Source organism: Pangasianodon hypophthalmus, chromosome 1, assembly GCF_027358585.1.
Source record: "Pangasianodon hypophthalmus isolate fPanHyp1 chromosome 1, fPanHyp1.pri, whole genome shotgun sequence".
In the NCBI taxonomy this organism is placed as follows: Eukaryota; Metazoa; Chordata; class Actinopteri; order Siluriformes; family Pangasiidae; genus Pangasianodon; species Pangasianodon hypophthalmus.
The window spans coordinates 1,482,624-1,499,357 of NC_069710.1; the positions used below are offsets into that span (position 1 = coordinate 1,482,624).

Genomic DNA, 16,734 nt, shown 5'->3' on the forward strand with positions numbered 1-16,734 from the left:
TTCAAATGTCACTTACCCTGCGTAATTTAATTTCCCATAAGCTAATGGCTTGATCTACAGAGGACCAGAGATGATTTTTCTGTAATCAAAGCCTACGTCTGTTATGGGAAAGCCCAAACTGGAGAGTTTGAAGACCAGGTGATGTGTTTCCAATCTTCAACTGTTCAGTTTTGAGGCCTCAGAGCACAGGGTCAGCCATGATACAGTTCTCCTGGAGCAGATAGGGTTAAGGGCCTTTCAGTGGAAGCTTTATGTTGTTAGATGCTTTTCTGCTCACTACAGTTGTAAAGATTGCTTTTCTGCTCACTACAGTTGTAAAGATTGGTTATTTGAGTTACTGTAGCCTGCCTGTCAGCTTGAACCAGTCTGGCTATTCTCCTCTGACTGCTGTCATCACCAAGGCATTTCCGCCCGTAGAGCTGCCAATCACTAGATTTTTTTATTTTTTTTTTCACAACATTCTGTGTAAACTCTAGAGACTGTTGTGCGTGAAAATCCCAGGAGATCAGCAGTTTTTGAAATATTCAGATCAGGCAATCTGGCATGAACAACCATCAAAACTGATGATCACATTTTTCCACATTCTGAAGCTCTTTACCAGTATCTGTATGATTTTATGTGTTGCACTGCTGCCATATATTTGGCTGATTGGATAACTGCACGAATGAGTAGGCATACAGGTGTATCTGATAAAATGTCCGTTGAGTGTATATTGTATTGTTTGTATTTAAATGTAAATATTTTCACTAGGCTACTTTTAATTCTTAGCATATATCAACATTGCATAGATAAGGTTTTAAACTGTTTCTTACGCATAAAATTTAGATTTATGGTATGCATAGTAAAGCTGATATTTGTATACATGCAATACAGTTTTTCGTATATAACCTGTAAACGATTGGCTGCTAATACATGATGGTCACCTCAAGAAACGTACTCTTCTAACAATTTCAAAGTTTTGTCTGTTGAGGGTAAAACACAACTAGGTAAAAGATGATTAACTAATTATGTAAAAACAAACACCAATATTCATTAGTAGCTAAATGGCCTTGTGTCGCACCTTAGGGTTTTTAAACAATCCATGACCCTCATTGGCTTAAATCCACAGCACCCTCTATTGGACAACTCTCAATAGGTCTGTTTTCATTGGGTTTGTTTTAAGAGTTAGTTTTGTGGAATTGATGGGTCTAATGTAATTTGCTACTGAGTAAGTTTGCATATGCACCCTTATGCAAGAATTCTGCAATTCTCCGTAAAACAAGTATTAGCCGTCAAAATCAGGCACATAAGGTCAAACAGTTAATGTCTAGAGCTTAGTGTATATGTGTAGTGTGTTCCATAATTATTGCAAAATGCAACTTTAAGAGATGTTTCATTATGTAAACTGTTATTTGACAGTGTTTTGAGCCATATTCTACATCTTGAAATCATGACCCAAATTGTTCATGAGGTTATTCACGCTAAACCCGAATTGATTAATAATTCTGCAGTTTAATCTTACTTCCATTCAATTTAAATATGTAAATGGAACCAGACAAGAAAATTTGTCAGAAAGTCAGAAAATAACCTATTTAAGAAGCTTGTGTATTCTGTTTCTGTCAGGTTCTTTTGGATCTTGTTGAAATACACTGAACATTCAACGCTGAATAAAATAGGATTCTCTTGGCTGTGAAATTTCTTTTTTTAAATACTGGATTAATTTAGAGAAAAGTAAAAACCCAAGTCCTGCAAATCTAGATTCTGTTTCTGGCTTTTACAGCAAAACTGCTTTTGTTGATGAACAAGCATGTAACCTTACACAGTGAAAGCCATACTTAAGTTTCTTGTTTCTGTTTTTCTGTAGGGCCTCTGCAGTGTGGGCATATGACTACCTGTGAGAAAGAAGGGCTTGAACACCTGCTAACATATCAGTGGAGAAAGTAACTCAAAAATAGTCTGTTCTTTCGTCCTTCCTTCCAAGCTCCAAAGGAATGATACAATGATGAATTTGGGTTGGGAGGTGAGAGTTTCAGCATAGAAAAGACATCTGCTCTTCTTTGGCCCGGTTTGATTTCTTCATCTGATGAATGAATTTTAACAAAAACCAGTACATACTTGTACATAAAGTCATGTGCTATTTTTCTCAAAATGTTTCTGTGCCGTGGGAAATAATGCTAAGGGGTCAGGTGGTCATAAAGGCATTCCCAGTGTGTCCATAAGGGCTTCCTCCCCACATTCTATGGAGGCAGAGCATAGCCGGCCGTCTGATGGGGAGCGATCTGGTGGACAACAACAAGCTCTGCCTGAATCTTCACTTAGGGGTAGGTTTCCTCAGATACAGGAACAGGCTACCTCACTACCAATCCATGGATCACAAGGCCGGCATCAAAAAAGGCAGCCAAAACGTCGTGATTTGCTCCAGAGGCAGCAGCAACAGCAGTCTCAGATTGGGGAAGCTTGGCAATTACAAGATGTGCCAGGCCCCTCTGGAGGCAGCTACTCTTCATCATCTCTTGAATCCTCTACCCCAGTTCCTCATCTTCAGAGTATTCCATCTTGCCCCAGTCAGGAATTACAAGAAGGCACCACATCTAGAAGGGAGCGTAAGCCCCAAAAGCCAGGGAAGTATGTGTGCTCTTACTGTGGAAGGCCATGTGCAAAACCCAGTGTTCTCCAAAAACATATCCGCTCCCACACAGGAGAAAGACCCTATCCTTGTGTCCCTTGTAGTTTCTCATTTAAGACTAAAAGTAACCTGTACAAACATCGTAAATCCCATGCCCATCGAATAAAAGCTGGCTTGGCATCTAGACGTGAAGAATACAGTTTCAGTGGAGTTGAAAGTGGTACAGTAGGAGATGAGCAGGAAGAAGCAACAGAAGCAGATAGCACAGAGTCTGAAGATGAGACTGGTCAGCATCAGCCATCTACTTCTCAAGACAGGCCAGCTCTAAGAAAAAGCTCCAAGGTGGAAATCTCATTTTCAGAGGAAGGGCCAAGAACAGAGGACTCCCAGGCAATCAAACAAAGGTTAGCTATGCGACTCAGTGAGAGGAAAAGAGCTCCTATGGAATCACCAGATGAGAGCCCATCGTCTTCATTGGGTCCTGGTAGTAAGGGCAGTACTGAATCTGGCTACTTTTCTAGCTATGGCAGTGCTGAATTATCCCAGGTGAGCCCTCCCAATGCCAATGTTAAATCTTATGCTGAAATTATTTTAGGAAAGTATGGACGATTAGGCCAACAACAAAGAATTCCACATCAGCATCTTCAGTCATCATCTTCATCATCTTTGGGGCATGAGGAAAAGTCCATCCCTTTCACTGTGCCTAAGACGCAAGTCATTGAACACATTACAAAATTAATTACTATAAATGAAGCTGTAGTTGACACAAGTGAAATTGACAGTGTCAAACCTAGACGTTCTTCCCTCTCTAGAAGAAGTAGTATTGAGTCTGCTAAGTTTTCTTCGCCAAAAGATCCAAAGGAAGATTTCCCTGGAACTAGTGGCACTACCGGACAAATTATTCTAAGTGGTTATGCCACTGATGTACAGCATTCACAGTTAATTGAAGGCACACTTTCTAGTCATTGTCCCAGTGCTGTTCTTCTGAGAAGTCAGTCAGTTCCATCCTCTAGTGGGAAAGATGATCCGGCTAGCTCAATATCACACAGATTTCGTCTCAGCCAATCTTTTGATGAGCAGCAGGCTGCATCAGCGGAGCTGAGGGTTGGCCACCATCATCGAATGTTAAGACGCCAGCCTGCCATTGAAATGCCAGTTGGAGCTGACCTTACAACAGAAGCTGGTTCCTCTGTTTCCACAGAATCGGGATGGAACCAGCAAAAGGGAATACGACTTTATGAGTGTGAGATATGTGGAACTCACTTGAAGAAACAGGACGATTATGAAGCACACAGAGTTTCTTGTATGAATAAGCAGGAACATCAGAGCAAGAAGAAAGCGGCTGCTGAACAAGAAGATCATCGACAAATAATGCACTATAAGTTTAAAGCAATGGCTATGGCTATACGAAAGAGAAGGAAAGAAGAAAGTCTAGAGGAGGACCCTCCTAGTCCAGGTCCAGCAGCTATATCCTTTAGCAGCCATCTCACCACATCAGCAATAGAGAATAAAGAAGATTTTCAGGGCTTCTCAGGTACTGTATCACAAATTGAACCAGAAAAAATTGGCCCTTACAAAGAAATATCTGTAATCCAGCACACCAGCTCCTTTGAAAAACAGGAAAGCATGTCTATAGAAATTCAGGAGTCAGAACTTGAACATAAACAATCACAGGAGCCCAAGCAAACCTCCACATCCAGGTTAGTTCGACAGCCCAAGATTCAAGTCCCAGAAATCTTGGTTACAAAAGAACCAGATCCTGAGATGGTTTCACCGCCAGCAAGTACATATATCCCAAGAGAATTAGAGAAGGAGGAGTTTCAGTGGCCTCAGCGTAGTCAAAGTCTGGCTCAGCTCCCTGCGGAAAAGCTGCCACCAAAAAAGAAACGTCTCCGTTTGGCAGAGGCACCCCAGTCATCAGGAGAATCTAGCTTTGAATCGGTATCCCTACCACGCAGTCCTAGCCAAGAGAGTAATGTTTCTCACACCTCTAGTCGATCTACATCCTTTGACGAAACAGGAAAGGTTGACCCTGAAATGCAGGCTGGTACATGGAGCTCCCAAGGGTCCCACATGCTTACTGTACCAGGTGCCTATCAACATTATCACAGGGAAATGCATCGCTCTGCCTCTGAGCAGGCTCCTGCAAGTCCACCACACCCTGCCCAGATAGTAGAGACAAGAAGCAAGTCATTTGACTGTGGATCCCTGTCTCCAAGACCTACTTCATCTTCTTGGAAAGAGAGGCGAAAATGTCTCTTGGTGAAACATGCAACCCTTGAGAAGCCTGATCAGGAAGAATCATCATCTAACATCCATCAGTCCTATCCTGGCCATGCTGCCCTAACAGTTGGTGAGCACAGAGCAAGCAGTAGTTCTAGACTTAGTCCAGAGACTTTGGGCAAAACTCTGCAGCTTTTTCAAAATCCCCTCCCTCTTCCACCTACAGTTTACCCTCTGGCTAGTCCAGAAACCTTTTCCTCACAACAGATAACTGGACTTCTACCAGTCACAACAATATCTGAGGTGCTTTCTAGTCATATGCTTCAGCAGGCTCTCATACAAACAGTGCCATCTTCATTTCATCCAAGACAGCATCATTTAGCTGAGCACCTAGGCCTTCCTGTTCAGCCTTTTCCTACTTTACTCTCATTGCAGTACCCAACGAGCGGTCTAAACATTCAGGATCCCTTGGCTTCAACTATTGGCGATTCTAGTTCTTCTCCTTCCTCTACACATAGAAGAGGTTCTCCACATCACCATCTTGTCACTCGGCACCAGCCTCGCCCCATCATTGCTACTTGCCTTGAGCAGCTTAGACCAGTGGTGTCACTGGTGGTGCCTGTGCGCTTACAGACTCATATTCCTACATATGCTAGTGCCATGTACACGACCATTTCACAAATTTTAGCTACAACACGGTCTCAGCAGCCAATTTGCTGTACAGCCATGGTCATCATGGAGAAACTTGAGGGCACTAAGCTTCAGAGATCTTACCTTAGGCTCCCTACTCCTAATCTTAAAACCTGCATTCCTTTATCCCTTCCTTTAGAATTTCGAGCAGAAATTGCATCTGATGATAGTTGTGGGCAACTTTGTGCTGGAGGAAATAAGCGAATGCTTTCCCCTGCAGGTAGTCTAGAACTCAGCTTAGAGGCACAACGGCAACAGAAACGAATCAAGGAAGAAGAAGAAGCAGAAGAAAGTGGAGAAGAAAGTAAATGTTGTGAGAAATTTCTGGAGGAAAACCAAAGAACAAACAAGGGGGAGCTAAGGAACAGAAAAGGAGTAGAGGTAGCTGTGGAGAAAGAACAAGAGCAGGAAGGAAAGATAACTGAATTTATGGTGAATAAGCCAGAGATTTCCCAGGTGGAAACTGGACTTAAAAAAGAGGAAAGGCAGGAAGAGGGCCACAGATGTGTATCAGTGGTTGAGATTCCAGAGAGATCCACAGATTCCACTGACCCCTTATACCCCAGTCTACACACAAGTACATCAGTGAGCTGGTGCTACCTGAATTATACCAAGCCTAACCCATCTGCCCACACAAATCCACAAACTTCAGTTTATTCCTCTTGGAGTGTGAGCATGTATAACCCCAATTTACCTGGTCTGTCCACCAAAATAGTATTGTCACTACTGCGTTCTAAGCAAATGTACAGCTCTGAGGTTTACACCATGGCTACAACACCACCTCTGACAACTGACAAGCTGGTTGGCAACAAAACACCCAGGGTATCAGAGGTAAGTGTTACTGTAATTTACTATAAATTCTCAGATTGTCTTCCATCCACATTTGCTAGTGTGTTGTTGTGCGTTTAGTATTGTGTATAGTTTAGTATTATTGGGTACAAATATGTCATGTTATGTCTTTCTGGGGTGTAGGTACATGCCAAAACACTGAGCACTCCAGTAAAAGAGAAAGAAGAGCCTCTGACTAAGAGGGTTGAAAAAGACGTGAGAAGTACAGAGGAGACTCCTACCACCTCAAAGCACAGTGAGCCACTACGTGTTTGCATCTTTGAGGGAGGGTGAGTGATTATTTGGCTTTCAGAATATAATTTATTTATAATCATGCCACTCTCTAATATCCCAGTCTTGTTTAAATGTTTTAGTATATCTTATACAACCCCACTTAAAGTGTGTAGAGATAGGAAGCTTGTTTTTATACAGTTCATCAGTTCTGTTCTTTGGCTGTACTGGTTGCATTTTGAGTGACAAAGGCAAGGTATAATGGACTATTTTTAGTACTACCTCTCTCTTTCGGGATTTACACTTCCAAAACAGAGACACATATATAGAGAGAGCACTGTTATCTTGAGAGAGATTTATGGCTGAAGTCTGCTGCTTATTGAAATTGCATCAGCTCATGTCCAGTGATTGATGACAGATTTCTAGGTTTATTGGTTTCTCTGGAATAATGCCTATGGTAAGGCTTCTTATGAATCCACAGGGAGATTAGGTCATTTGTTTTATATTTAGTTCTGAATGGTGCTTGTAGTGGTGAGAAGAAAAAATGTTCCTCTCTTTACTGTTTATTGTGATTTGAGTCTAAAACCAGTACAACTACTTATTCGTCTGTTAATATACCATTGGTTGAAATAGATATAAAAGATAAGTGGATGTATGAAATAAACTAACATTACGTTGAGTTTATAGCACTCATTACTTGAGTCCATCATATGCTGTAGGTCTATGCTAATGTCATATTTGCAATTTTGTCATGGGTGCTAAAACGAGACACGACACCACCCTGCTTTACTTTGTATCTCATGCAGCATCTATTTCGCTTACGTAATTCTTCAATCACACACCCACATACTCCCTATCCACATCCATCTCTATTTGTGCAGTTTCTCTTTCATTCTGTTTCCTCTCCACTGTTTCTCACATCAGTACCCATGTATCTCAACATCTCTGCTGTCGGCTTACCTCACTCTTTCTTTGTGAGATACAATTAGTGACACATTGAGAAAATGTGGTAAATATGGGCTCTTTCAATCTCTCTTATTCTCTGCTCACTCTTTCTCTCTCTCTTTTTTACTGTATCTAAGAAATTCTTTCTTCTGCTGTCTTTATTTACTACAATGCAGGGAGTGGTCTCACAATAAATACTCAAAAGTATTGTTTGTGAAATGATGTGGCTGTTTCAGTTCTGTGAATGCAAGGTGTTTTGAAGAAAGTTAATTCAATCAGATAATGTTTTTGTAAAAGTAGGATTTTCATTATAATAGAAACATTTCTGTAAAGATCAGGCCTTAATTCAACATACAAGACATATGCATATCTCCATCCCATCTCCATTTGTCCCAACATCATCACCTGTCTATGTGCACCAGTTTTCCAAAAACGATCTGAAACTCCATCAGTTGAATTCTGTCCAAACGATTCTTAGGACTGTTCCACTCAAACGTTGTCAGAGTGTGTTTCTGACAAATAGGTGATCCAATATCTTCCAAAAACGCTTCCATCATAGTTTGAAGTGATATGAGAGTGAAATGCGAGCTGGTTAAATTTAGACAAACACCTTAATCATCTTTTAAAGCTAACAATAAGCAGGTTTTTCACATATTGCTGATTTTGGGCTTTAGCAAACAGCCAGATGTCTAGCTTTTGAAAATATGCCCATGTAAACCATGGACAAACATGGATTTTCCTCTACTGGCAGGAGGATGGTGGCTATAGAAAATTAGGGGGAGTGAAGGGATACCCTCCCATTTTCAGTAAAATATTTAGGTCCTGATTTACTAAGATCCCAGATAGAGTGAACATTTTTGTGTGTCTCTCTGTCTCTCTTCAGGTATAAGTCTAATGAAGAGTATGTATATGTGAGAGGGAGAGGGAGGGGGAAGTATGTGTGTGGTGAGTGTGGGATCCGCTGTAAAAAGCCCAGCATGCTGAAGAAACACATCCGCACTCACACAGATATCCGTCCCTATGTCTGTAAGCACTGCAACTTTGCCTTCAAAACTAAAGGTGAGTCATGCAGGTTTCATAGATACACTACTCTACACTACTACTCAACAGATCTTAACCACAAACCTTTATGTGAAAGTATAAAAAAAATCCATAATGCATTACTGCTCTTCGTTAGTGATCCTTTCATATAACCTTTCATACTTGATTTCATTTTTGAAATTGCTCCTCTATTAATTTCCTTCCTGACAGGGAACCTCACCAAACACATGAAATCGAAGGCACATGGTAAGAAATGCCTGGAGAAGGGTGTGTCTGAATCATCTGTAGATGAGCTGGAGACTGAGGAACCAGGTAGGATGTTCATATACACTGGTCCATTCTCTAGCTGTAGTGTAAAAAAAAAAAAGACGTATTATCCTTATTGATTAACAGTGGAGTATGAATGGAGTATGAATAGACGATGGACTGATGTATGATTGTCTTAACATGAAGACAGCAAACCATCTGTGATCGCCATTAAACAAATTTTATTAATCAATTTTTTTTTCTTGAATTAAATGCGTAACCATTCATTCTGAGTGATTGTGTAATAACTACAATTTATATACAATTCTGAAATTTTAAAAGATTAAACATTAGGGAATTACAGGCATATTTCTTTAGTGGAAGAGCTTAACATTTGCTGTCTCAAATCACTACCAAGACATGGGTGAAGTAGCTTAAAGTAGTGTAAAGTTAAGTGACTTCTACCTCAGTACTGTAGTTTGTATCATCTGTGGTTTCTTCAACTTGCCTAAGTGTAGTGTCTTATTTGAAGTTATTTTAGCATAAAAGTCGCGCTAAAACATTACTGCCAGGGACGGGGGTTAATTTTTAGTTTGATATCTTGGACATTTTCTTACATTCTTACATTACAAGTGTTTGGATTCATGTATAATTGAAGCCGTGTGGGTTAACGGCCACTATGCAAATCACACGAGTTCAGTTCAAAATTGAATGAGTATTTTTAATTATTTTTAGCAATGTAATGTTTAAAAAGTATGTTTAGTAATATACATTTAACTAACTGTACCCATCACAAATTATTATTATAAAAAAGCTAACTTTGTTCACAAAAGAAAATACAAAGCTTTTCATTTTCACATCAACCGTGAGCACTTCAAGAGTTTTTGCATCATTTATGTGAAATTTTCACCCTTGATAGGAACTGTAGCTGAATTTTATCATGAAGTTTCTCATTGTCCAAACCTTGAAAATCACAGATGCATCGTTAATATAATGATAAATGTTGTCGTGATTTCTTGGGCACTCAGGTACAGTGTGCTCATGTTTGTGAAGGCCATTTGAAATTGACTGGTCTGCCATAAAGAGAAGCTTTCTAATCTGGCCTCCAATTTCAGTTGGTATGCTGTATATAGAACAGAAAATGAAAGCCACCCATCTCTTTCTCCCTGCCAGACTGAGGAGCACCAAGGACAGTTTATTCAAACATGCGCTATTCAGCAGGCTTTAAATATAGTCATGAATGGAGGAGGCATGACAGTTATATGAACATGCATATTTGAGTAATGAACATGTATTGTCTGAGTGTATGATAATTTTTTTAATATATCTGTATATATTGCTTCTGTCTCTGGGTCAGGTTGCTGTGTATATATCCTAATATGATTACTTAGTATTTCATATGTACACCTCTGTTTTAACCCGAAGCCCTTTGTGTGTGTTAGGGACCAGTGAGGGGCAAGTATATGAGTCAGAGGACCAGGAGGAGCACCAGTTCTCTGACATTGAAGACTCTGAAGATGAGGATGATGAAGATAACGAGGAGGAAGAGGAGGAGTTTTCCTCCCATGAAGATGCTCCTTCGTCCTGCTCTACAGATACGCACCAGTCAGACAGTGGTCCGGGCTCACAGACAGGTCCCACAAGCCTTACTGTTTCAGAGAGAGAAGAAAGAGAAAAGCAGCTCTCTCCTGTCCAACCATGGAGGGGTGGACAAGCTATATCTCCAGACAGCAAGAGGGCACTCTTCTCCTCTAAGGCCTGGGAGCATTCTCCCCGAGCCTTCTCTCCTGCTAGTGAAGGCTCACCTCTCCGGAGTGTCTCTCCTAGACTGGAGCTGTCGTCTCCCTGTCGACATCTTTCTCCTTCCCCTGAAAGAGGCCCGTCTCCTCTCACAGCGTCCCCGCTCAGGTCTTTCTCCCCGCTGCGTCCTCTTTCTCCTGCCCGCTATAGGAGCTCCAGAGCCCGACTCTCTCCAACACCATTCAGAACTCAGCACAGAGCCCACAGCTCTCCTGGCCACTTCCACTGGGAACCAAGCACTAAATCCAGAGAGAGCCAGCAGGTGAGTCTCATGAGCACTAATTAGGGATGCATCTGACTTTTCAAATAGTCACACCTTTTCAACACATTTAGTATTGTTTGCCTTTTCACTATATGACTGCATACTGTAATCAGCATAATGACACTATCCAGTGTCACCCAAAAAAAAGATAGGTTCCTCTCTGAGTCTGGTTCCTCTCAACATTTATTCATCATCGTCATCTAAGAAGCATTTCCTTGTCACTGCAGCGTCTGGCTTTCTCATTAGAGCTCTAGTTCCAGATTTCTGTAGAGCTGTTTTGTGACCATGTCTATTGTCTATTTGTTAAAAATGTCATAAAGATTCAGCAATCAGAGATAGATGGTCATACTGATGGATGACATCCGAAAAAGAATATGTTGTTTTGCAATGTTGACCATAAACCATCTGTTAGTTTGTCAGTACTGTTGTGAAATTTTGGGTCTCCTGACATTGTTGCAGTTCTTGAAATTAAATCTGAGCTTTGGTTAAACCTGTCTTAAATACACTGTTGTTTTTCTTTTTCACTTCTCATTAAATAGCCTTGCAAACTATCATCTTTAAGTGATCAGCAGTGTAACTTTGTAAGCAAGCAGAGAGTGAGTGGAGGTAGAAGTTAGTCTGGAATAAATGTGTTCCATAAATGTTGAAAACAACAAATTGTGTTGGAAGTATGATTGTACAGCATTCACATGTCTCCCTCTACAGGAGAGGTCTAGTACACCCGGTACTGCACAGGCTTCACAGAGGTTGAGCCCTACACATGCCAGCCTGGTGACCTCTGCCCTACACTTCCCTCACTATGACCCTCCTACCCATGTACCAAGCCCATCAAGAACTGTGGACCGCATGTTCAGCCACCTCCCCTTACATTCACAGCAGCAGGCCCGCATGCCTTACCATATGATCCCAATTGGAGGCATCCAGATGGTGCAGCTTAGGCCCAGATCCTGCCCCAAACTGGAGCGAGCTTCCTCTTCCACTCAATCCCCCAGCTCTCCCAAAGAGGAATTCACTTTCTCCCTAAGCAAGAGCTCATGGAGCACATCATTGAACTTGCAATCTGAAACAACACAGAGTGTTAGTGGGACACACAGCCTGGAACAGGAAACCAGGCCATTAGGGCTGCACTGTCCTGCTACAAGCTCCACAACAGCCAAATCTTCTCCACCATCTGACTCTGGTAAGCAAAACAAGAAAGACAGTAAACAATATGGCAGCTCATGGCCCTCCAAGACTCGCACAATTGTTCCCGAGACATCTCAAGAAGAGGGCCAAGATACCATTGAAGGAGACAAGAGGGGCTCTGATATCTCTGAGAAGGAATCCAGCACCTCCTTACACAGAAAGAGTGAACAATCAGAGCCAGAGGAGCCTAAAGAAGGCCAGTCCAAAAAGCATGACCCAACTTCAGCAGAGATTGCAGGAGAGAAATCTGTCCACTCAGATCAGAGCCAGGAGAGCAACCCAGACAGCACTTAATAGCCTTTGGGCTCAACATTAAAATCAATTGATTTATTATTATTCTTTTTGTTTTGTAATGCTACATTTTTATACAACTTTTCAATACTGTTGGTATCTTGGTAAATGTTTGTTTTTGCAATATTCAAGATTGAAATATGATGCACTTTTCCGTTGAACAAAACAATGTTTCTGTAAAATTGATCACTTCTGTCCCTGAGTATTTACTGACATTACATTCAATCCTAATGTATCTATTTAAATATGTCTATGTAAAATACTTCTTAAAATTAACTATGATTATAAACATTTATAAATGACCAAGTTGAATACTTAAACCAAGAGTAATTCCAATATCTTGTCCCTTGTTCCAGTATTACTCAACATATAGTTACGTGTGCCTTTCCTGTCAGGATTTCTTGCTTGAAGTGTAGACAAAGATGAAAGGTTGTGAATTCTTTTATAAATATATGATTTGTCTTTCAGTTGGTATTTGTACAATAGAGTTTTTCTAAACGCAAGTCAGGGTAAAAGAAAGCAGTTTGTACTGAAGTCTGAGATGGAGTGCAAAGGATTTGCAATGAAATTGCACTGAAGTCATATTTTTTTATATAGATAACAAGATATGCTATGATATTGTGTACAGATAAGAGATCTATGATCCATATTTATTGCCATTTGAAAATATGGAAAACGTTTTGTTTAGTTTTGAAAAGTTTTTTTTTTTAATGAAATTTTTATTCTTTACAAATTTCGTTTAGTATATTTCTGTTACGTTCTGAAGACTTGAATTAAAGAAACTGGACAGGGTGATGATGACGTTGGTCAACAGCTATGGGATTGGATGTATCAAGAGCCTTCCAAAATTTGTCACAGGTATGTATTATTTCTGAACCAATAAAGGTGCACCAGGAATTACTGAATATATCTTTTTGTCAGATTTTTAGATCTTAAAACCTAGAGGTGTCAACACCTAGCCCTAAAAGGCCTCAGCACTGCAGAGCTTTGTCTTCTTCTAAACCACCATGTTCATACAGAGCAGCACTTGGTAATTAGCTAATCAGTAGCTGTGTGGTGGCCCTTCAGGTCTTAAATCTGACACTTCTGGATTAAGCTCCACACATGTCTGCTGTGTTTTACTCTCTCTCTCTCTCTCTCTCTCTCTCTCTCTCTCTCTCTCTCTCTCTCTCTCTCTCTCTCTCTCTCTCTCTCTCTCTCTCTCTCTCTCTCTCTCTCTCTCTCTCTCTCTCTCTCTCTCTCTCTCTCTCTCTCTCTAGCAGCTTTTGTTCTTAACACTCCCCTGTAATGCATAAGTTTATTTTTCTCTGTTAATTCTCTATTAGAGTGTTCTGTGTACTCTACATTACACATCTAGTTTTGAGCGTGACTTCTATAATAAATCAATACCAACACTAGCATGCAAAAATATTCATACCCTACCTATAATGGTCATGTTTGTGGAAAAAAACAAAACATATATATATATATATATATATATATAAAAATAAATGATGCTTTATTTATAGTTTAGGTTTAATACTAATGGGTTTCAGGATTCAACCATAAGGCCAAAGAGCATTCAAAACATCTCAGAATCTCAGTGTAAAAAGAATTGCAGAGCACAGAACCTCAAAAAAAAAAAAACCTGCTGCTGCTGAAGAAGTGAAAAAGTTAGCAAAAAGAAATAAAACACCACACAGAGAAGACCTCTGAAAGAAGGCCGGTATTAAAAATAAGGGTCTGTCTAGGGTTTGTAACAACAACTTTATTGCAAAGTTCCTGAATTTCCGAGAGAGTGTACATATTGGTAGACTTGGAAAGACTTGACATTGTAATTGTTGCCAAAATTTGCACCTAATAAAAAAAGACATTGTAAAAAAGATGTTTTCAATTTCACTAATAGGGTCTGAATCGTTTTACGAGTGACTGTAACAACACTTATCTCCAGTGCACACAACCTCCAACACAGGATAATCACATGTTTAGATTAAGGTTGTTTCAACATCATAAACATATGTGAATAAGATACTAAATAACAGTTTCATCATCATAAAATTGATAAGCATGAATGCAAATGGGACTAAATAATAATACAAAGAAGTATATCAGCTTAAGTGGGTCAGCCGTTACTCAGTTTTGCTCCAGCTACAATATAGATCATATAGACAGGTGACATGTTAAAGGAAAAACAACTTAAAGTGCCTTAGTAAGGTTTTGAGGCACTACAAGCTGCCAGAACAGTCTCTGGAGCAGTACAGGAGGGATGAACACCATTCTTCCAAACGATATTCCCTCAGTGTTTTGCGAGTGCTATCTAACGCGTCTGTCCAAAAATCATCTGGGTTCAGATCTGTTGACTGTTTGAAAATGGAAACTCATCAGTGTGGATCAGATTTCTGGACCCACACCCAGTCCAGTCCACTGTCAGGCAGAAAAAGAAAAACAACTTCTTTTTGAAAAGAAGACTAGGCTGAAATATATGAAATATATGTCATAATATAAAAATGACTAGGCTTAAATATATCATTTTTTATTCCTTTATTCCCTCAGGATGCATTCGCAGGAAAAAAATGTTGTTCCTGTTTTTAATAGTTATTTTATATCTGAATTTCTGTCACAAGACACAGCAAATTAAACAGGAATTGAGAAGGCTGATTCAGCAAAATCTTGGAGCTGGATTTGCAATATTTTAAATTTTTTACATTTCTCATAAAAATATATATATTTACTGTATCTTAGGTAAAGGTGCATACTATGGATTTGATTATACTCACCATTCACTTTATTAGGAACATCTGTACACCTGCTCATTTATGCAGTTATCTAATCAGCCAATCACGTGGCAGCAACACAATGCATAAAATCATGCAGATACAGGTCAAGAGCTTCAGTGAAAGTTCACATCAAACATCAGAATGAATGAAACGTGTGATCTCTGTGACTTTAACTATGGCATGGTTGTTGGTGTCAGATGGGGTGGTTTGAGTATTTCAGAAACTGCTGATCTCCTGGGATTTTCACACACAACAGTCTCTAGAGTTTACACACAATGGTCCGAGAAACAAAAACCATTGAGTGAGCTGCCAGGAAGTATACAGTAACTCATATAAACACTCTTTATAACAGTGGTGAGCAGAAAAGCATCTCAGCATTCAAAAAACACTGAACCTTGAGGTGGATGGGCTACAACAGCAGAAGACCACATCAGATACCACTCCTGTCAGCCAATCAGGGCACAGACTCACACAGACTCACCCAAACTGGACAGTTAAAGATTAGAAAACTAGAGAAAACTAGAGTCTGAAGCTTTTGATCTGTATCTGCATGAGTTTATGCGTTGTGCTGCTGCAATATGGATTGGATAACATCCTGTTAAAGTGGACAGTGAGTGTAGATCTCCACAGCAACATTCTCCTTTGAAAAGTGAAACAAAAGATGATTTGCCAGAATCCTGGCATTGTCAGTTGACCTCTAAATGTCTCTCAAACAAGTTATGCAACAGTGCAGTGTTCTCATTGTTCCCTTGCAGCTCTGTTTGGTGAAAGGTTTTCTCCCTTATTTTCAAAAAACAGTCAAAAATGTGAACAAAAATATGGTAGAGAAAAGGCAGAAAGCTAGTGTTACATTGCATCACATCAACAGTAGTCAGCCTATTTTTAAAAAGCTCTACTCCGGAACAATGAGGAGGAGGATGGGAGAGTGATTAGGCTGTTAGCAGGCATCTGGGAGTCTCAGGGAGGTCACAATTAAAGATAAATAAAGCTCTTAGGAAAGAAGGGCAATGAGATACACTGCAGGAGAGGAAGACTCATATGCAGAATGAATTTTACTGGTTTTAAGCCGTATGTATGGAATCACTGACACACCTGTTTAATATCATAGCACAATTAATTGAATGTGTTCATGAACATTATCAGGATCTTGACTTTTCTGGCTAAAATGCATGCATAGCTGGCTCTTAGTCAAGGCTGATTGATTGTTTTGATCAAGAATTATACATCAGCTGTGGTGTACAGCTTAATAACATGCTTGTATCTTTAGGGTAAGAAATGTAATAGCAGTTATTAACAACAGACTGAAGTCCTTAAAAACAGCTTTTGCTTGCCATTGATGTTTAATCTCATAATTACACTCATAAATAGTTTGCCTCAAAAAGATATTTTTACATTTCATAACATCTTAAAATCTTATGCAACTGCATTATGTAATGCCTCGTATTAAATGTGTAGCTTCTCATATAGCTTAGAGACATTATCAAACAACGGTTTAAAATGTAGTCTTGTCAGTTAGTTAAAATGTTATTTGAACCAGTGCAGCCATATTATTCCCATATTCTGGGAATCCAATGCTGCTGCTGGTGAAGAGGAATGAAGAGGAGGGAGCACAGGAATTTAGATGAAGGACT

At 39.9% G+C, this 16,734-nt stretch overlaps 1 protein-coding gene across 2 annotated transcripts in view; it reads left to right on the top strand.

Moving 5' to 3' along the window:
- LOC113526505 (transcription factor HIVEP3) overlaps window positions 1–13,252 on the top strand; it is a 56,440-nt gene extending 43,188 nt beyond the window's left edge. For both annotated transcript variants that reach the window (XM_053237853.1, XM_026913594.3), the window contains 6 exons: window positions 1,844–6,349; window positions 6,491–6,636; window positions 8,406–8,581; window positions 8,774–8,875; window positions 10,252–10,871; window positions 11,577–13,252. In XM_053237853.1, coding sequence (XP_053093828.1) covers window positions 2,219–6,349; window positions 6,491–6,636; window positions 8,406–8,581; window positions 8,774–8,875; window positions 10,252–10,871; window positions 11,577–12,350 — 5,949 coding nt within the window. In that variant the 5' untranslated portion in view covers window positions 1,844–2,218 and the 3' untranslated portion in view covers window positions 12,351–13,252. The remainder of the gene's footprint in view (window positions 1–1,843; window positions 6,350–6,490; window positions 6,637–8,405; window positions 8,582–8,773; window positions 8,876–10,251; window positions 10,872–11,576) is intronic.
- The last annotated feature ends 3,482 nt before the right edge of the window (window positions 13,253–16,734 follow it).